The sequence below is a fragment of the Rhinatrema bivittatum genome, chromosome 4, assembly GCF_901001135.1.
Source record: "Rhinatrema bivittatum chromosome 4, aRhiBiv1.1, whole genome shotgun sequence".
Taxonomy (NCBI): domain Eukaryota; kingdom Metazoa; phylum Chordata; class Amphibia; order Gymnophiona; family Rhinatrematidae; genus Rhinatrema; species Rhinatrema bivittatum.
Genome location: NC_042618.1, coordinates 172,983,673 through 173,004,261, shown reverse-complemented (window position 1 = coordinate 173,004,261; position 20,589 = coordinate 172,983,673). Strand labels below are relative to the sequence as shown.

Sequence of the window (20,589 nt, the reverse complement as noted above, 5' to 3'; positions counted from 1 at the left end):
CAACCGTTAAAGGAACGTGTCAGGGACAACACGACAAAACATAATATTATATACGTGTGCTCATGCAGGAAAATGAATATTTAAGTTAGTTTTTTTTACAGTTATTTGAACAGCTCTGCAAACATTCATCTGCTTCTTTGTCACACATGGCATCGCACAAACACATAATGCCAACCAGTAATTGTGATGCCATTTATGACACTTATGTCAACATGGCAGCTCTCAGCAAAAGATAAGGGAGCTGGTGACACAAGGTCTGTGATACTAAGGGGCTGATGCAATACAGTGTGCTCAGCCGAGCTCACTGTATAACCCGCAGTTGGACACGGGTTAAATAGGCGCTAATCCACCCCCTAATGCAATAGGGGGATCAGCGCCTATTTAACGCACGTCTGACGCGGAGTGAATGAGATAGCGCTCATCACATGCAAATGCATGTGAATGAGGCTATTATTCATTCCAAATGCAAAAAAATAAATGTGCGTCTCAGACGCACATTTTTTGCTCAGTTCCCTGTATGAACCCGGATCAGTCCAGACTGTGGGTTGAGCCTCCTTTCCAGCAGGTGGAGACAGACTAAAACTGAAAGGATATCCTATATGAGGACAGAGCCTATCCTGTAACCCCCCAATATTTGTCTGTCTCCAGCAGGTGCAGCACGTCTCCCTTCGGTCTCCTGATCTAGGCTAGTCAGCCTTCTTTCTCTTCCTTCCTTCTGGGATCAAGCAAGTACTTATTCCTTAGGGATTTTGTAGTTGTTTTCTTCCTGTTAAAATAAAGTTAAAAAGTTTAGTCAGGAAGTAGTGGATTTTTTCTTCAGGAGACGGTTCCGTCTCCTGGCTCTTGCCGGACTCAGGGGGGCTTTGCCCCTTGTGCAGTGCATAGTCAGTGTCCGTTACCGCTTCCAGGTGTGGGGACCGAGTCTGTCCAGGGCTTGTCTCCGCCCCCTCTGGCTGCCGAAGGGTCTTAATGTTACGCTGCTGTGCTCAGTTTATTTACCAAAAAAAAAAAAGTGACACAGAAACAGGCTTAAGTTTAAAAGTGCTCCCAGTGCTTTTAATATTTATTTATTTATTTTATTTATTTATTTAGCGATTTTTTTATATACCGCGGCACGTGCAGCACATCACCTCGGTTTACAGCAAACAGTAATGCAGCAACAGGCTTTACAATAAAATATTAAACGGAGCAAAAAACAACAAGAAACAAAAAAACAAATAGCATGTTTAACAGATAACTTAGCAATTAAATATCATTGACGTAACAGTAACAAGGATTACTTACCTACAGCAAGTAACAAGGATTACTTATCTACAGCAGCAGACCAATATTCTGTGTCTTTCTCCCCCACCTGGGTTGAACCAGCAGCCAGACAGGCAGGAGTCAGCAGGATCTCCCCCCTGCTTCACTCCAGGCCTCCAGGCTGTCAATCAAACTTTTTCTCTGCAGCCTTTTTTTCTTCAGAGCGGCTCTCTTTGCCGCGGCAGGCAGCCTGCCTCTTCTCTGCCAGCCCCTTCGTGTTTTTTTGCGAGGGGACCTCTCCTCTGCCTCCCTGCCGGGTGGGGTAGGTCCCTCCTCGGCAGGGCTGGCAAATTTAGCCCAGGGATCAACTCCCCAGAGCTTGGCCAGGCCGGGAAAGCCCGGGAATGGTGGCCATTTTGGATTTTTTGTCGGCTCCGTTTTCGGAGCTCCCTGGGGCTGGGGGCTGATTTTTTTTGCAGCTACCCCCCGATTTCAGCCCCCTGGCCCCCAGGATGGGTTTTCTGTCACCCTCTTGCCTCTCCCTCCCCTCCGCCACCCGGGACTTCCAGGGCTCGTTTTGTATCTGATTTTGCCCTCCTCCTGCGAAGATTTTATTTAGCTAGCCTGCAGGAGGAGGAGGAAGGTTCCCCCCTCCATGCCCCCCCCCAGCAAAAAAAAAAATGTCCTCGCTCCGCGCCATTGATGGTTAGACCGGCTGCGGAGCCCCCGGGGTCCCTTGGGGCGCGGGTGGTCTCGGGAGTACCCCTCCCCCAACCTCCCGGTGGATCCGGTACCCCCGGATCCTGCCGCTAATCCGGATGCGGAGGAGGATACCCTTCCACCCCTTACAGCCTCTTTGCCCAAGGATATGGACCCGGTCCTGGCGGGAATCAGGGATCCGGCAATCGCCTTCCCCTCTCATCCCACGCACAAGTTGTAGCGCCTGTGGGAATGGAACGCTCCCGAGACGGGAGACGCACTAGATAAGCTCCCCCTCCCGGAGGTATGCTTAGATTTAAAAAAAACAAAAAAAACAAAACCAAAAGGCAATAATCCCTCCGGGGACTACTTATGTGATCACAATACAGGAGGGTTTCCCGGCTTTTAAAGCCGCACAGGTCTGCATGCTCAAGGCTCATGTGATGCGCATTTTTGATGTCCTGGCGCTGGGGGTGCGTGAGCCTATTTGCAACAGTCTCATGCTGCCCCCGTGGGCAGAGGCTGCGCTTACGACCTTCTCCACGTCCAGGCAAAAGCGATGGCTACGGCTAGGTCCACCAAACGGAAGCTCTGGCTGCGCCATTGGTCAGCCGATCCGTCCTCCAAAGCCCGGTTGGACACGTTGCTGTTCAAAGGTAAGCTGCTCCTTGGCAAGGGCCTTGAGAAACTATGGATTCCTTGGGGGAAAGTAAGGTCCATAGGCTTCCGAAGGACTGTCCGAAACCATCCCGTTCCTTTACACCCTCTTGTCCACGTTATCTGGACCAGAGACGGTATAACCCCATGCGGGCAGGGTGACTCCTCAGGGGGTTTTTTTCCGTCTTGCTCGCAGTCTTGGTCGCAGCCTTCCCTTGGGCGCCATCCCTTTCGTGAGGGCCAGCCCACGCGCTCCATCCTTACGCCTGCCACACAATGAAGTTCACTTGACTCTTTCCTCGGTCCCCTTCCTAGGCGGTCGACTCTCCCTGTTTTTCGTGGCATGGGTCAAATTCATGTCTGACCAGTGAGTCCTCGACGTCCTCAGAGACGGGTACGCCTTCGCTTTGCTCGAGATTCTCGAGATCCTTTTTCTATTACCCTGTGCGGTCGGTCTCAGCGGCAAGCGGTGGAGCAAACCCCCGCCTGGCCCCTGTGTCTGGGCGTGGTGTTCCCGGTTCCAGACAGCAAACTTGCCGCAGGCCAGTATTCTATTTACTTCGACGTTCCCTAACAGGACGGGTCTTCGTCCGATCTTAGACCTCACAAGAGTCAACCGGGCTCTCAAGATCCCGCTTTCCACATGAAAACTCTGCGAGTGGTCCTCATGCTGTTTTGCCCCGGAGAGTTCCTCGCCTCACTTGCTTTGACAGAGGCGTGTTTCCATATTCCGATTCATCGTGGCTACCGTAGTCTCTTCGTGTTCACATCCTCCACCGGGACTTCCAGTTCAGGGCGCTTCCCTTTGGTCTCGCGATGGCACCTCGCGCCTTCACCAAAGTCATGGTGGTGGTGGCAGCTGCTCTCCGCCAGAAAGGGACCCTTGTTCACCCCTACCGGGACGTCTGGCTCGTCAGGGCCAAGGCGGAGGCTCTTGCCGGCAGACGGTGGATCGCGTGTTACCTCTCCTCGCGTCTCTCGGGTGCATACTGAATTTCTCCAAGAGCTACCTTCAGCCCTCCCAGGAGTTAGGGTTCCTGGGAGCCCACCTCGACAACCGGGTGGGCAAGGTCTTCTTCCCTTGCGCGCGGGCTCTCCGAGTTGATCGGTCGGTTTCAGAGTCGGGTCTTGCTGTCTTCTCCGGCGGCCTGTGTCTGCCTGCAGGTCTCGGGCCCCTTGGCTTCTGCCATTGACCTTGTCCCTTGGGCTTTTGCTCATATGCTACCGTTCCAGAAAGCTTTGCTGTCCCGTTGGCAGACAGTGTCGGAACAGTTTCACACAGTCCTCCCGTTTTTTGGGCCTTACCATCGCTGACTTGCAGTGGTGGCTTTCCCTTCCTCATTTGCTACAGGGAAAGCCTCTCCAGTCCCTTAGTAGACGATAGTAACCACGGACGCCAGTCTCTCGGGCTGGGGTGCGGTCTGCCTCTCCCAGTACGCCCAGGGGATCTGACCGGCAGCTCAGTCTCACTGGCACATCATTCGGTTGGAGGCTCAGGTGATGTTTCTAGCTCTTCTGGAGTTTCTCCCCCTCATCCACGGCAAGGCAATACGGGTCTTGTCCGACAGCTCCTCCACTGTGGCTGGTCAATTGCCAAGGAGGCGCCCGCAGTCCGCTGATGGCCCTGGAAACAAGCCGTCTCTTCGCCTGAGCAGAGCGACATCTACAGTGCCCGGCGGCCTCCCACATTGTGGGCAAGGGGAATGTTCAGGCCGATTTTCTCAGTCAGTCGCTCAATCCCGGGGAGTGGGAACTCTGACGCAGCCATGAATCTCATCGTCGACAGGTGCTCCCCCACCACCTGGGCCTCATGGCGACCCTTTGCAATGCCAAGGCAAATTGGTTCTTCCGCCACTGGAGGGAACACGGCTCGGAGGATGTAGATGCTTTGGCTCTCCTTGGCCGGCGGACGTCCTTCTGTACTTGGCCCCGTGGCCCCTGGTCGGGAAAGTTCTCAGAGAATGGAACTCCACTGGGGTCCCATGGTTCTAGTAGCACCAGAGTGGCTGGGCAGGGCCATGATTCGCGGATTTTCTCAACCTACCGCCGGACGGACCTCTACGGCTACACCATTTTCCTCGGCTCCTTCGTCAAGGATCTGTATTTTTTGACCAGGCCGATCACTCCTGTCTAGCGGCCTGGTTTTTGAAAGATGACGCCTAAGGCGCAATGGCTATTAGGAGGAGGTCATCTTCACCTTGTTGCGGGCCCGGAAACAGTCGACTTCCCTGGCGTACGCGCGTATCTGGAATGTGTTTGAAGCTGTTTGTGCGGAGTCGGGTATCTCAGCGCTCTCTGCCCCGATCTTGTTAGTCCTCTCTTCCCCAAGAAGATCTTCTCCCCTCTCGGCTCTTTCCTGGTCGGTAAAATGTCATCACTGAACGGGCCACCCGATGTGATTGGTGCTTGAAGGGCATCAAGCATCTACGTCCAACTTCTCGGCTGCTTGCCCGTGGGGAGTTTTAGTCTGATCCTTCGGGCCTTCTGTGCGGCTCTGTTCAAACCTCTCTGTCACGCTACCTTGAAAGCTCTTACGCTTAAGACTGTCTTTCTGGTCTCTATCTCTTATGCTCGTCGGATCTCGGTGATCCACGCGCTGTCCTGTCGGGAACCTTTTGTTTTGCAATTTTCCGATTCCGGGGTATCCCTCGTGACGGGCCCTTCCTTCTTAGTGAAGGTTCTTCTAACCTCCATGTCATCCTGTCGGCAGAACTCCCTGCGTTTTCCCCTGCAACTGGGGACGATTTCCGTAAACTTGATACTATACGAGTTCTACTTCGCTATCTCCAGGTTACCCATGGCTTTCGGGTCTTGGTTCATCTTTTGTCCTCTGGAGTGGGCCCATTCGGGGTACGCCAGCTTCTAAGACCACTATCGCGCGGTGGGTGAGGAAGCAATCTCCTTGGCCTCTCTTTGTCGAGGATGGGCGGTTCCCGAGGGCCTTACGGCTCATTCACTGCGTTCTCAAACTACTTCCTGGGTGGACAGTCAATCAGTCCCTCCGCAGGAGATTTGCAGTGTTGCCACTTGGATGTCCTTGCATACTTTTGATCGACACTACCGTCTGGATGTGCAAGCTCCGCTTCTTGGTTCTTTTGGGCTACAAGTCTTCGAGCGGGACTGTCTCAGTCCCACCCGGTTTAGGGAAGCTTTGGTACATCCCACAGTCTGGACTAATCCGGGTACGTACAGGGAAAGGAAAATTAGTTCTTACCTGTTAATTTTCTTTCCTGTAGTACCACGGATCAGTCCAGACACCCTTCCCTGTTTGTCTTTTTTCTGTCCTCTCGAAGCTTGTTTGTCTTGCAGATTCGTAGATTTGTAGATTCCACACATCTTTTTTGTGCATGAATACTGAGCAAATATACCGGAAGCCTTGGTTGCCCAGCACCAAGTATATGCAAGAGTGGTTAGTCATACCATATCTATTACATTGTTCTACATCTGCTCCATTGAGCTTTATGGTTACTTGCTTGATCCTACTCTGGTTTTGTTATTTTCTGTTTTGACATTCGTTATACTGAAGGGTTACAGGATAGGCTCTGTCCTCATATAGGATATCCTTTCAGTTTTAGTCTGTCTCCACCTGCTGGAAAGGAGGCTCAACCCACAGTCTGGACTGATCCGTGGTACTACAGGAACGAAAATTAACAGGTAAGAACTAATTTTCCTTTATTAATGCCTGCCTGGAGCAGGCGTTAATAGCTGAGCGCATTGAAAAAAAGTACAGAAAAGCAGAAAAAACTGCTTTTCCCTGTACATACCTGGATCAGTCCAGACCATGGGTTATGTCCCCCTTCCAGCAGATGGAGTCAGAGCAAAAACTGAAAGGACACCCACTTATAAGCAGGTGCACTCTCTGCGTCCCCTCAGTATTTCCTCTGACTCAGCAGATGAGAGTTGCACCTGCGGTTCCCCCTCTGTGTGTTGAGAGAATAGTTTTTCTTTCTTGTTTGACTTTCTGCTTTGGATGGAGCAAGTTTAAAAAAAAAGAGAGAGATAGAGATTCGTGTGAGGGAATTCATAATTACCTCCTCAGCAGTACTTCATCTTGCAGACTGATCCCTGGGTGCTGGCTCATTGTCCATGTTTGGGGTTTAAGTTGTTTGGCTGTTGGGGTGAGTTCTCTCTGTTCTTCTATTTATTTTACAGGGATTTCCTTTCTCTCTCTCACTAGGGGTGTAAGTTGGTGGTCCAATCTCTTCCCCCCCTCCGTCAGCCCGACTTGCTGCCCTGAGAAGCCATTTTTGCCTCGGGGCAGCACAGACAGAGAAGCGGCATTCCTGTCATAAAAAAAAAAAAAAGTTTTGTTTTGCAGCACCCGGTATCGTGCTTTGAATCGGAGTCGGCCTAATTGCGCTCTCCTTCTGCCTTCCTACAGGAAGCCTCAAGGGGTGAATTTTTCCTTCAGTTGGTTTCCCCCCATGCTGCGGTCAACGCGATACAGCGCCGTGGCGCGCGGCCATGCCGAGTCGCTGTCTGGGAGGCCGGCCCTGTTCCCGAGCAGCGCGGGAACAGCGTCCATTTTGTCTGCAGGGGAGCTGGCACCATTACAGCAGGATGCCAGTGCAGACCTTGGCCATTCACCCTCCCCCCGGTCTTGATTCTGGCCCACCTCCCAACGATAAGACACCTCTGGGTGACCCTCCTTCAGTGCCCCCTGCGTCGGTGCCCCCCCGGGGGTTTTACCGGAGCCATTCTCAGCGGAGTTTATCCTCCTGATGCACAATGCATATTTGGCTAGGCAGAGCCAGCCTCAGGATCCAGCATCAGTTCCTCCATCCCCCCAAGGTGCCCAGGTTGGTGGACCCTTTACCTGTGCCACTCCCAGGAGTGCCTCACGGTCTACAGGATCTGTCACTAATCAGAGGCCAGGAGGCTCCCAGGGACCAGTTGGCTCTCAAGGGCCCTCCTGAGTTCGGTTGGTGTCCCCTCCGGTCGTGCCCGAACGCAGCTCCTGCTCTAGACCCTTCAGGGACCCAGATCTGGATGATCCAGGGTCCCAGCACAAATGGAGGGAGATGACCCCCGTGTTTTGCGCCTTTTTCAGCGGGACAAGCTAGATCCCATCATACCGCATGTTGTGGACGAATTGGACGTTGACCCTGCTTTGGAGACCATGGGTCCACAGAGCGTGAATAAGCAAGGAGACCCCGTTCTAGCAGGTCTTCGGCCTCCTGCCAAGATTTTTCCTTCCCATCCAACGATACTGGAATTGCTTTCCCGGGAATGTGACACTCTGGAGGCATCGCTCCGGGTGGGCAGGGCTATGAATAGCTTTATTATCCGCTCCCAGAGGACTTCCTAGAGCTCCTCAAGCTCCCGAAGGTTGATGCTTCCGTGACTACGGTCACAAAGAGAGCCACCATTCCGGTCACTGGAGGTGCTGCCTAACAGGACGTTCAGGATAGAAAGTTGGAGGTCTATCTGAAGAGGATTTTTGAAGTCTCCGCCTTGGGCATTCGAGTGGCGGTCTGCAGCTCGTTCATGCAAAGAGCAGGTCTCAGATGGGTACAACAGCTCCTGGGAGCACAGGACCTACCCCCAGAGGAAGCACAGCAGGCGGAACGCCTAGAGGCTGTCATAGCATACGGGGCAAATGCTCTGTATGATCTTCTGCAGGTACTAGCCAGATCAATGGTCTTGTCGGTCTCGGCAAGGCATCTCCTCTGGCTCCATAACTGGTCAGTGGATGCTTCTTCGAAGGCAAAGCTTGGTTCTCTGTCCTTCAAAGGCAAATTACTTTTTAATGATGAGCTGGATCAGATGATTAAGTCTCTCGGGGAGAATAAGGTACACAAGCTGCCAGAGGATTGGCCTCGGCCAGCCAGAACATTCAGCTCCACGCGAAGCTGCTTCCGGGGTCAGCGACGCTTCCAACAGACCAGACCGGTGAACCAGAGAGCGCCCTCCTCTCAGTCCCAAGCCTGGTCTCATTCCTTTTGGGGCCGACGTCCAGCCCGGGAAGCACTCTCCCAAGGGGGAGCGTCCAAGCCTACCCAATGAAGTCTTGCCGTCCACTCTTCCTTTCCCAAAATAGGAAGTCGCCTATCTCTCTTCTATGAAGAGTGGACCAAGATCACCTCAGACTAATGGGTCCTGGATATTCTAAAAGACAGCTACGCCTTAGAATTTGCGCGACCCCTAAGAGACAGGTTTCTCTTCTCTCCCTGCAGGCCTCAGAAGAAGCAAGCGATTGTGCACCAGACGTTGGATCGGCTTCTCGGCTTAGGGGCGATCCTGCTGGTCCCAATGTCGGAACACAGGTTAGGCCATTATTCCGTCTACTTCATGGTTCCCAAGAAGGAAGGCTCTTTCTGACCCATTCTGGACCTCAAGATGGTCAACAGGGCTCTCAAGATCCCTCATTTCTGGATGGAAACGTTACGCTCGGTCATAGTGGCCATGCATCGAGGGGAGTTTCTAGCCTCCTTGGACCTGACGGAAGCCTATCTCCACATCCCAATCCTATGGGATCATCAACGATTTCTTCGCTTCAAAATCCTCGGTCGGCATTTTTAGTTCCAAGCCCTGCCATTTGGCCTAGCGACTGCACCCCGCACCTTTACCAAGGTAATGGTGGTGGTAGAGGCGGCGCTCCGGAGAGGTGGTGTTCTAGCCAATTCGTACCTGGACGATTGGCTCATCCGAGCAAAATCCGAGACCTAGTGTCAACAGTCGGTCGGCAAGGTCCTGCACCTCCTCCACTCTCTAGGATGGGTCATCAATTTTGGCAAGAGCTGTCTGGTGCCTTCGCAGGAGCTCGACTTCCTGGGAGCACACTTCAACACCAAGGTGGGCAAAGTTTTTCTCTGCCAGGACTGAGCGCATGCTTTCCTTGGCCAGCTACAGCGCTTTTGTTGCATCTCGCCCCCGACAGCGTGGGACTATCTGCAGGCCCTAGGTACTATGGCTTCCACTATAGATGTGGTTCCGTGGGCTTTTGCGCATATGCGTCCTTTGCAGAGGGTGCTGCTTTCCTGCTGGAAGCCTGTGTCCCAGGAATTTCAGACACCCCTGCCACTGCCGGATGTGGCCAATCACAGCCTTTCCTGGTGGCTCCAACTGGATCATCTGTTGCAGGGGGTGGAGTTGGAAATTCCACAATGGATCATAGTAACCTCGGATGCCAGTCTCTCCGGTTGGGGGGCAGTGTGCGGGAGGACCTCCATACAGGGACAATGGACGGCAGTGCAGTCTTTGTGGCCTATCAATCGCCTGGAAACCAGGGCGGTTTGACTGGCCCTGAGGCGGTTCCTTCCTCTCATTCAGGGCAGGGCCATAAGAGTGCTGTCTGACAACGCGACCACAGTGGCTTATATAAATCGTCAGGGAGGCACAAGAAGTCGACATGTCTCGCTGGAGACGGACAGCCTGATGGACTGGGTGGAATGCCACTTCTCCTGTCTAGCAGCTTCGCACATAGCCGGGGTGAACAATGTCCACGTGGATTTCCTGAGCCGTCAACGCATAGGCCCAGGGGAGTGGGAACTCTCTGAGGAGGCGGTGGAGCTTGTTTTTGGCAGGTGGGGAGTTCCTCGTCTGGACCTCATGGCCACTCAGCAGAACGCGAAGGCCCCGCGATTCTTCAGCCGCAGAAGGGAGCATGGCGCAGAAGGCATGGATGCTCTGGTTCTCCCTTGGCCTCAAAAGATCTTACTCTACGTGTTTCCGCCGTGGCCCATAGTTGGAAAGGTGCTGTGAAGAATAGAGTCTCATTGGGAGTCAGTGATTCTGATAGCTCCAGAGTGGCCTCGGCCATGGTTTGCAGACCTGGTCAATCTCGAAGTGGAGGGACCCCTCCGGCTCGGACACCTGTCGAACCTTCTCCACCAGGGTCCCGTATTTTTCGACCAGGCAGATCGCTTCTGTCTTGCGGCCTGGCTTTTGAAATGCGCCACCTGAGGAGATGGAGGTACCCAGAGGATGTTATTTCCACACTGCTCAAGGCGAGAAAGACTTCCACTTCCATTTCATATGTCCAAGTCTGGAAGGTATTTGAAGCTTGGTGTGAAATGGTGCCGGTTCTCCCTCGTCAAGCGTCTGTGCCACAGATTCTCTCCTTTTTACAGCAAGGACTGGATAAAGGACTGGCTTACAATTCCCTGAGAGTTCAAGTGGCTGCCCTTGGAGCTCTGATTCCTTCTCTCATCCTACCCGGATATAGTCCGTTTCTGAAGGGAGTGAAGCACGTCAAGCCACCAGCGCATTCAGTTGTGCCTTTGTGGACTGAATCTGGTTCTTCGGATCCTCGCCGGACCACCTTTCCAACCTTTGAAGAGAGCATCTCTGAAGGATCTTACACTCAAGACAGTGTTTTTAGTGTCCATTTCCTCTGTCAGGAGATTTCGGAGATTCAAGCCTTATCTTGTCGGGAGTCTTATCTTCGTTTCACAGACTCAGGAGTCTCGCTGACCACAGTGCCGTCCTTTCTACCTAAGGTCATGTCGACTTTCCATTTGAATCAGTCAGTGGAGCTTCCCTCCTTCTCAGACGAGGATTCCAGGGAGCTTAGGCGCCTCGATGTCAAACGGGTCCTGATTCGATACCTGGAGGCGACGAATGATTTCCGCCTCTCGGACCATCTGTTTGTCTTATGGCACGGCCCTAAGAGGGGACACAAGGCGACAAAAACCACCATCGCTCAGTGGTTAAAAAAAGCTAGCACCTTGGCCTACATCGGCGCAGGCAGTTCTCCTCTGGAAGGTATTAGAGCTCATTCACTCTGGGCTCAAGCGGTGTCTTGGGCAGAAAGTCGTTCGGTTTCTCCACAGAAGATATGTCGTGCAGCTACTTGGAAGTCGTTGCACACTTTTGCATGTCATTACCGGCTGAATCTCCAGGCGCTGGTATTTGGCTCTTTAGGTGCTCAGGTAATTCGAGCCAGGCTATCAGGGGCCCATCCTGTGTAAGGGAAGCTTTGATACATCCCATGGTCTGGACTGATCCGGGTACGTACAGGGAAAAGAAAATTATTCCTTACCTGCTAATTTTCATTCCTGTAGTACAACGGATCAGTCCAGACGCCCACCCTAAAGCTAAGAATCTACTGGGGTTCCGGGTGTCGAAGGGACTAGTGGCTCAATTACTCAGCTCAGGTTATTCAGTACTGTTCGGCGGAGTGCTGATCGTTCTTTTTGCAAGTTGATGTTTCTGGATGTTTAGTTACTTGTTCCAGGTTACCAGTTTTGTTGTTGAATATCTTGCTCCATCCACTACATTCGTTCTTGCTTTGATATACTCTATACTGAGGGGACGCAGAGAGTGCACCTGCTTATAAGTGGGTGTCCTTTCAGTTTTTGCTCTGACTCCATCTGCTGGAAGGGGGACATCACCCATGGTCTGGACTGATCCGTGATACTACAGGAACGAAAATTAGCAGGTAAGGAATAATTTTCTTTTCTGTACTTCTTTAAAAGTAAAAAGAAAAAAAAACCTCAGCGAGTTTATCGGCGTCGGTGTTCATAACCGGCAGACCACCGGTAACCGCGGGGTCGCATTAGCAAAGAGGCACTAAGGTCGCACAAGCTATCACCTCGGCCTACATCGGCGCAGGCAGTTCTCCTCCGGAAGGTGTTAGAGCTCATTCACTCCGGGCTCAAGCGGTGTCTTGGGCAGAAAGTCGTTCGGTTTCTCCACAGGAGATATGTTGTGCGGCTACTTGGAAGTCGTTGCACACTTTTGCGCGTCATTACCGGCTGAATCTCCAGGCCACCGGTATTTGGCTCCTTGCTAGCGCGACCCCCTAATTTGTTTATAGCATGGCGTCCTCCTTGCGGGCGCCATGCGCACGTTAAGAAAGCGGGCGCTGAAAAGTCAGCGCCTGCTTTCCGCATTTAATATTGCATCGGCCCCTAACTTGGTATCATTTTCAGCTAAGTACCCCTGCTGGAGCAGCTCCTACTGTCTGGAGTTCCCTACAGAAATTAGGGAACATTTCCAGAATGTTGCAGATACCAGACTGGACTGTGAAGGGTTAGCTTAACAGCAATGCCAGTGCTATGGAACCAGCAAGAGAGTGACCCAAGATCATTGTGTAGAACATAAACTCCAGCTATTACAGCAAGCATTAATTAGGGCTTTAATTTGTAATCATTTTGCAGTTGCTAATTATCACTGTAAATCTGACCAGCCCGTATGCAGCAAATTCTTCTTCATCTCCTTGTACGAAACACCAAGGTTTCATTGAGGAAGTAGCTTTGAGTATGCCGATGATTGATTGAGACCTATTAGTTAATTATAGTATAGGTTTTTTACATAGTGCTTTCCTATCCCTTTTTGTTCAGAACATTTAACAATTTAGGTATACAAAAATAGATTATTCTGCTTATAATGATAGACTAAAGATTGCTCTAATTCAGTCTCTAATTCTTTGAACATTTTTGCCGTAAAACATAATGATACTAGTTGATAGCTTATTATTTGTAGTAATTGTGTAATAATGAAGTTGATATGTCATCTATCCCTTAGAGTCCAAGTGCAGTTTACACCTTATTGATTATAGGATTGGCAACTGGCTCCAGATTTTCAGAACAGGTTGATCCAGTCCTGGTTTTATTCCATTGCATGCAGGGACTTGTAGTCTTGCTCTTCTAAGGAAATGCAATAGGAAAGTCAGAACTACAAGTCCCTGTATGCAATGGGATAAAACCAGGAAGGCTCAGCCTATTCTGAAAATCTGGAGCCAGTTGGCAACCCTAATTGACTAGTGCATTTAAGATGTGTTTTTAGATTTTGTCAAATGTAGAAAGAATTAACAGGAGGTAAAAGATGTGAAATAATGCAGATTGTCTTTTCAACCTACTCATTACCTCTGTGATCACTGTAACAGTTCACAAGTTAAAAAAAACGTATTTGTTTACATAGAATTGCACAGGTACCACAAAAAGTAAGGCAAAATGAAATAGAAATGGCAGCATCATTCAGAACAAAGAATAACTGAAAAAAGGAAGAGGCTGATTGCCCGGAAGCATCCCACTGGGCTATGCAGAAGCAGGCCTGGGGAGCTGTACTGTTACTGTCGCTGCAACTTGCATGTGGCTGAGCCTTCATGCTCCCAGAATGGCAGCCTGGTTTATCAAAGGATTTCACCCTATCAACTGATGTGACATGATGATGTTTCATGTAAATCCTCACTACCATGTCACATCTCTTGCATAGAGCATCATCAGAGTAGACACAGCATGACTCCATTCACCCAGGCAAACCTCAGCAGAGCTTGGTAGGTATGGCCCTTAGGAAGCACCTTAATGTGTTACAGTTCTTAGAGAAGAGCAGGTGTATGTTTCTTATCAACTGATGAACATAAGCTCATAGCATGGGATAAATATCCTTCTAACCAGTTTTAGAAGGATATGAGATGGTTTTCTGGTTGCAGGATGGACGATGCAGGAATTTTCAGATGAGTTCAGCTTTTTTGATTATGATCCCAAAAACTGATTAGTAAATGATTTGGCAAGAGGCAGGAGGCATGTCAAACTCATCTGATCATGTTTCAGGCCCTTTAACTGTGTCTTTGCAATCCAAGAACTATCCCATCACTGACAGCAGTGCACAGTAATGCAGTAAATGACGGCAGATAAAGACCAGCTAGCTCATCCAGTCTTTCCCAGTTGAGATTCTTCCTCTGGTTTTCTACCATTTTGAGTAGATAAATACCCATTAAAAAAATCCAACACCAGCTGCCTTCTTTCCTCACCCTCTGCACCCCACTCTATCTTTTATCCAACCTCTCCAAACGTTTCACGCCACTGCCCTCTATATCCATCCTGAGCATGTCCAAAATCTGCTACAGTTCTGCTGACCTTCACCACCTCCTCTGATAGGCCATTTCAGATCTTGTCATCTGAACAAAATCAGTATTTAATCCAACACCCAGGCCCCTTTCCATGTCTTATTGCCACATTTTGTACTACTTCACATAGCCATTGTAATGAATGAAATGGTTGTCCAAAACATTAGGCCTTGCCTTGCTCATATTGCTGCAATATTCTAGTCTATGGGTTTGTGGAGGTGCTGTGTACTCTGGATTGAGCCTTCTCTAATCTTTTAGCACCACAAAGGCTGTGGTGTTTTGCTTTCTTTTTCAACTCCCCTTTCTTTGTGTTTTAGGTCAACACAGAAAGGTTTGAGATGGAATCCCGGGGAATCAACCATGTGGAAGGCGGGTGGCCCAAAGACATCAACCCTCAAGAAGTAGAGCAAACCATCCGCTTTCGGAAAAAAGTGGAGAAGGAAGAGAACTATATAAATACCATTGTACAGCTGGGCAGTGTAAGACCACAGCTTCATCCTGGCCTTTACGTCTGCCACCTCTGACCTGAGCTGATCTCTCAACCCAAGCACCCATCTGTGTCATGTTCATTATCCATTCAGAGTTTGTTAGTATGGGTCAGGGTCAATGATTGGCTGCTTCTCTGTCATGGAATGAAAATGCTTCCTGTGGTCTCTCCATTCCAAATCTGATAAAGGGCTCTCAGTCAGTGCTGGCAGAGAGTGTTCAAGGTGCTGACTGTACTGACAGTTTACCTAGGGACAGCATTTCCAGCTGGGATGGAGTCCCTAGATCCAGTACCAGTGTGGTACCCTTGCCTAGCGGGCTTCTGCATAAAAAAACCGTATGAGAGTCACCCCGGTTGCCTGTTCATGCTCTGTAGTGTCTGTTAGCTGTTAGGTTTGATGCTAGGTTCCTGTTCCGAGAGCTGGAAATGCTGTTGGACTAATACAGTCCTTAAAGGGAGTCAGCCTATGTGCAATGTTTCTTCTCCATGACTGGCTAGTTTCTTGCTTGGACTATAGTTAATCTGGCTTTGGTCTCCCATCCCACATGGAGTCACAGATTATGTAGGGTAATTAAAGTACCTTGTAATTGATATCAGTAATAGATTACAACAGGGAATTAAGTAATTTAGACAAGTAATCAGATTATTTTCCAAGTGCAAAAGAAAGGAATATAGGTCCCCCATCTACAGAGGGATCTCAGGAAGCCTGAGACCTTCTAAAAGAAGTTCCCTTTTCTATGTATGTGGCAAAATATTTTAGAAAACAGAGTCCAGCATGACTCTGGGAATTTAATGTAAGTACACATTTCTATTCACACCTCCAAAAAAAGTTAACCTTTGTTGGCAATTTGAGTATTTTAAGAGGGACTTTGTAAAAAATGTGATATTTTTTAAAGGTAATGCTGAGAGGCCTGAGAGTGTTGGCAACTCAGCCATCAACACTTTTTTTCCCTTTCTCTTCCTCTGAGACAGACAGATGGAGAGTACCACGGCTGCCATTTTGACTCAACAGTATTGTTACTACCTTGCTTTTGGTCACGAGTCTCTTTTGTTTATGCACCAGGTGATGGAACATTGCATCAGACAGAACAATGCAATCAACATCTACGAGGAATATTTTGAAGAGGAGGCAGCAGTGGAGGGGACAGATGAGGCCCCTTCAGCAAAAACCATCAACATCTTCAGGTGGTAATGGAGACTTCCTGCTCCTAGAATCCTGCACCATTAGCATGGCTTGTTCAATGGGCTGCATTAAACGTAGCTCCATAGGGGATGCCTGCCTCACATGCTGAAGTAGGACTTGCTGAGGCACATTAAGATAGGCAGGAACAAATTCTTCACATCTGCTGGGGATCCAGTGGCTGTCTAGGTGACATGTATGCAGTGCTTGCTGCTGATATATGCAGAATATACCGATGTGATGGTCCCTAGTGGATCAATCCTTGTAGTTCTAATAGATAATATATTCTGTATTTCCTGGGACAGTTCTGTGCAGCGCTTGCTTTATTTCTTTGGTCATGGGCTCTGTGTCTAAATTGCTCTACAGTAAATGGGCCCTCAGATCTCTCGGGCTGCCACCATTTCCTTAACACTGCCAAATCTGTCAGCAGTCTTTGTGGGTTGTGAGACCTTTTAAAGAATTGGCAAGAAAGATATTGTAGTGCAAGAGCTTTGGAGGCCTCACTCACCTCTTCTTCAGATGTGATTGTATTCTGGAGGAGGAAACATATCTAGAAAATGTTGTGGAGTAGGAATTCCCCCAGTCACAGTCACACCTGAAGAAAAGACCTTTTCTGGCCTCAAAAGCTTATTTACTTTAACATCTTTTTTGTTGCTTCTTTAAAAGGTATTGCAGCCTGTTAAGACTCCAGTTTCCTCCAGGACCAACACAGCTACTAGCAGTCTGCATTACACATAATGCATGATCTCAGCACACGGATATGCTGGAGATAAACTTAACTCGTCATAGTATGATTCTAGTGTTCCCGGTAACAACTCTATGCCTGGTAAAATAGCAACAGTTCTAATACTTAAAAGAACACTTAGTAAAATGACATTTCTTTCTGAATGGCATTCCTGTTCCCTTTAGCAAAGGACAGGATCCAATTGGTAAATCTGCTCTTCAGCAGCTGGTCTCGGATTGAGCCATGCTACAGTGCTATGAGCAGCTGGGGTGGAAGAAAGAATCATAGAAAGGACCGAAAGGGACCTTGAGGGGTCTTCTTGTCCTTCCCTCCAGGTTTATTTGGTACATTTTTATTCCCCCTTTTTCAATTATTTTGTTCTGCCAATCTATATCATCCCACTGCCATTAGCAATGGTTACATGGAATAGACTTAGTTTTTGGGTACTTGCCAGGTTCTTATGGCCTGGATTGGCCACTGTTGGAAACAGGATGCTGGGCTTGATGGACCCTTGGTCTGACCCAGTATGGCATTTTCTTATGTTCTTATCCCATGTTTACCCCCTGTATCATTGAAAGGAGGCCTTCTAGTGAATTCCATATTCAGGGTTTGATAAAGTGTTGTTAAGCTGAGATTGTGCAAAGCACTGAAAGGTGACAAGATTTGCCCTGTTGCCTGACAATAATGTTTTGTCCCTCGGAAGAGACCCTCATGAAATCAAGCGGACAGCAACACATCTGTCCTGGCACCCAGACAGAGGCAAGAAACTGGCTGTGGCTTACTCCAGCCTGGAGTTCCAGCGAGCCCCTAAAAACATGAGCTACGACTCCTACATCTGGGATATTGGTAAGGATAAGTGACGCATAGTCCAGGATCCTGGACTATGCGTATGAGTAAGGGGCATTTAGACGCGTTCAGCAAATGATGAAGACTCTCTTCACATTATTTAATGCCTTTTATCTTATTCCACACTTCTGTGACAAAATATCTTAAGTTTTCTCTCCATTTTATGTCAAAATAAAGGTCAATAGACCATCTGTAGGTGATACATTGTTATTGGACTAATTTAATACATTTGAGACTGGCATTTAAGAGTATTGCTCCATCAGGTTAATGCAAAATGGCATGCAAGTTTTTTACAGTATATTTTTAAATAAGCAAAGACCTACAAAGGTAGCTCTCCTACCTGAGGCTCTGCAACCCAGCCCAACTTTTCATTCTCCTGAGACACCCAAAACGAGCACCAGTTGTAACTGACTAATAGTAATTGTGAGTCAGGGCTGTAAATACTTTGTGTAAGTGCAAGATCTTTAATAATATCATTAGCATTATTTGCCGAATCCGATTTATAAAAGGGACTGAAAGTTCCTCTCTTCTTAGAATAGTGTTTACTGATACATGCTTCTCTTTTTTTTCTTTTAACTTTGCAGAAAACGCAAACAAACCTGATTTGGTTTTTAAACCTGCATCTCCACTACTCTCCCTGGAGTATAACCCCAAAGATTCCCATATTCTAGCAGGAGGGTGCTACAACGGGCAGCTCAGTAAGGACTTCTGCAGTAATACTGTTACCAATATACAGGATTTATCATCTTCTGAATGTAATTTTTTTTTGTTTCGCATTCATAGACTCACAGAAGAAACCTCATGTAACTGTATAACCTCAGGCAGATGTTTATGCAATCTGCTTTTAAACAACTTTAATTGCAATCCAACATCATTTGACGTTTGAACCTGAATGGCCATATCTTCCTTCACAGCCTACTGGGATACTCGGAAAGGAGGGCAGGCAGTGGAGCTGTCCAGCATAGAGCACAGTCACCGAGACCCTGTCTATAAAGTCATTTGGCTGCAGTCAAAGACAGGCACTGATTGCTTCTCGGCTTCTACAGACGGGCAGGTAAAACAGTGGGGATGGGGACAAGATAGGGGAATATTCTCTTAAACCAGGGCCACCATTTTGATCTGATCAGCCGGTGCTAGGGCTGATGAGGTACCTTTAGTTGTGACGATCAGCAGGGACAATGTAATGAAACCCCCCCCCCCTTCTCCCCCTCCTCCCTCCCCTTTGCTGCTGCAGGTGTTGTGGTGGGACATTCGGAAGATGAGCGAGCCTACTGAGACCTTAGTCCTGGACCCGTCCAAGAAAGGAGACCTGAACAATGCCTTAGGAGGCATCTCTCTGGAGTTTGAATCAAGCATGGTAAGGAGCTTCTCTTTGCCTTAGACTCAGTACTTTCTGCTCAAAGACAGTGGGGTAAAGAGAATCCACTGAAGGATGTGAGTAACTCTGACATGTCCTGTACTTTAGGGAACCAGAAGGAAGGGGGTGCATATCTACACCTTTTATTTTAACTCTGTGTACATTTCTCTTTGGGAATGTTATCAGATTTCTCCCAAGACCAAAGCTTGGCTTGTTTATTTATTTATTTATTTATTTGTAATTTACATTTCCTTATCACTAAATCCAAGCAAATCTGCAGTGGTTTACAAACCAATATAAAATATCCACGAAATACAAACATCCCTATAACCACCCCTTAAAATTTTAATTTAATTTAGTTTCTGGATCGCCTCCTATAGTAACATAGTAACATAGTAATGATGGCAGAATAAGACCAAAATGGTCCATCTAGTCTGCCCTGCAAGCTTCCCAAGGTAGTAACTGCCGCTCCGTGCAGGTTACCTCCATGTTTCTCTTAAGGGTAGTAACTGCTGCTCCAAGCAGGTTACCCCCATGTTTCCCTTAAGGGTAGTAACTGCCGCTCTGTGCAGGTTACCCCCATGTTTCCCTTAAGGGTAGTAACTGCCATTCCATGCCGGTTTAGCTTTTTTATTTATTCCCATCCTCTAGCCTTTTAGGGATCCACAGTATTTATCCTATGCCCCTTTGAAATTCTTCACAGTTTTAGTCTTCACTACTTCCTCCGGAAGGACATTCCAGGCATCCATCACCCTCTCATTGAAGAAATATTTCCTGACATCTGAGTCCTCCTCCCTGGAGTTTCAAATCATGACCCCTAGTTCTACTAAATTGTTTCCAATGGAAAAGGTTTATTGACGACCATGGATCATTAAAACCTTTCAAGTATCTGAAGGTCTGTATCCTCCAGTGTATACATATTCATGTATACACTGGATCATTAAAACCTTTCAAGTATCTGAAGGTCTGTATCCTCCAGTGTATACATATTCATGTTCCTCAACCTCTCCTCATAAGTCATTCGATGGAGACCATCCACCATTTTGGTCACCCTTCTCTGAATCGCCTCCATCCTATCTCTGTCTCCTTTGAGATGCGGTCTCCAGAACTGAACACAGTACTCCAGGTGAGGCCTCACCAAGGACCTGTGCAAGGGGATTATCACTTCCCTTTTCTTACTAGATATTCCTCTCTCTATGCAGCCCAGCATTCTCCTGGCTTTGGCTATCACCGTGTCACACTGCCATGTTGACTTCAGGTCATTAGACACTATCACCCCAAGGTCTCTCTCCTGCTCCGTGCACATCAGCCCTTCACCCCCCAACACATATAGTTCTTTTGGATTACCACACCCCAGATGCATGACTCTGCATTTCTTGGCATTGAATCCCAGCTGCCAAATGTTGACCACTCTTCCAGCTTCTTTAAATCCCATCTCATTCTCTGTACTGCTTCCAGCATGTCCACTCTGTTGTAGATCTTAGTATCATCCGCAAATAGACAAACTTTACTTTCTAACCCTTCCAAAATGTTGCTCACGAATATGTTGAACAGTACTGGTCCCAACACCAATCTTTTGGCACTCCACTTAACACTATTCTCT

General features: G+C 48.6%; 1 protein-coding gene across 2 annotated transcripts in view; it reads left to right on the top strand.

Moving 5' to 3' along the window:
• Positions 1 to 20,589, top strand: part of DNAI2 (dynein axonemal intermediate chain 2) — an 83,499-nt gene that overhangs the window by 15,660 nt on the left and 47,250 nt on the right. For both annotated transcript variants that reach the window (XM_029599245.1, XM_029599244.1), the window contains exons 4-9: positions 14,710 to 14,871; positions 15,943 to 16,064; positions 17,487 to 17,629; positions 18,214 to 18,327; positions 18,544 to 18,683; positions 18,864 to 18,986. In XM_029599245.1, coding sequence (XP_029455105.1) covers positions 14,710 to 14,871; positions 15,943 to 16,064; positions 17,487 to 17,629; positions 18,214 to 18,327; positions 18,544 to 18,683; positions 18,864 to 18,986 — 804 coding nt within the window. The remainder of the gene's footprint in view (positions 1 to 14,709; positions 14,872 to 15,942; positions 16,065 to 17,486; positions 17,630 to 18,213; positions 18,328 to 18,543; positions 18,684 to 18,863; positions 18,987 to 20,589) is intronic.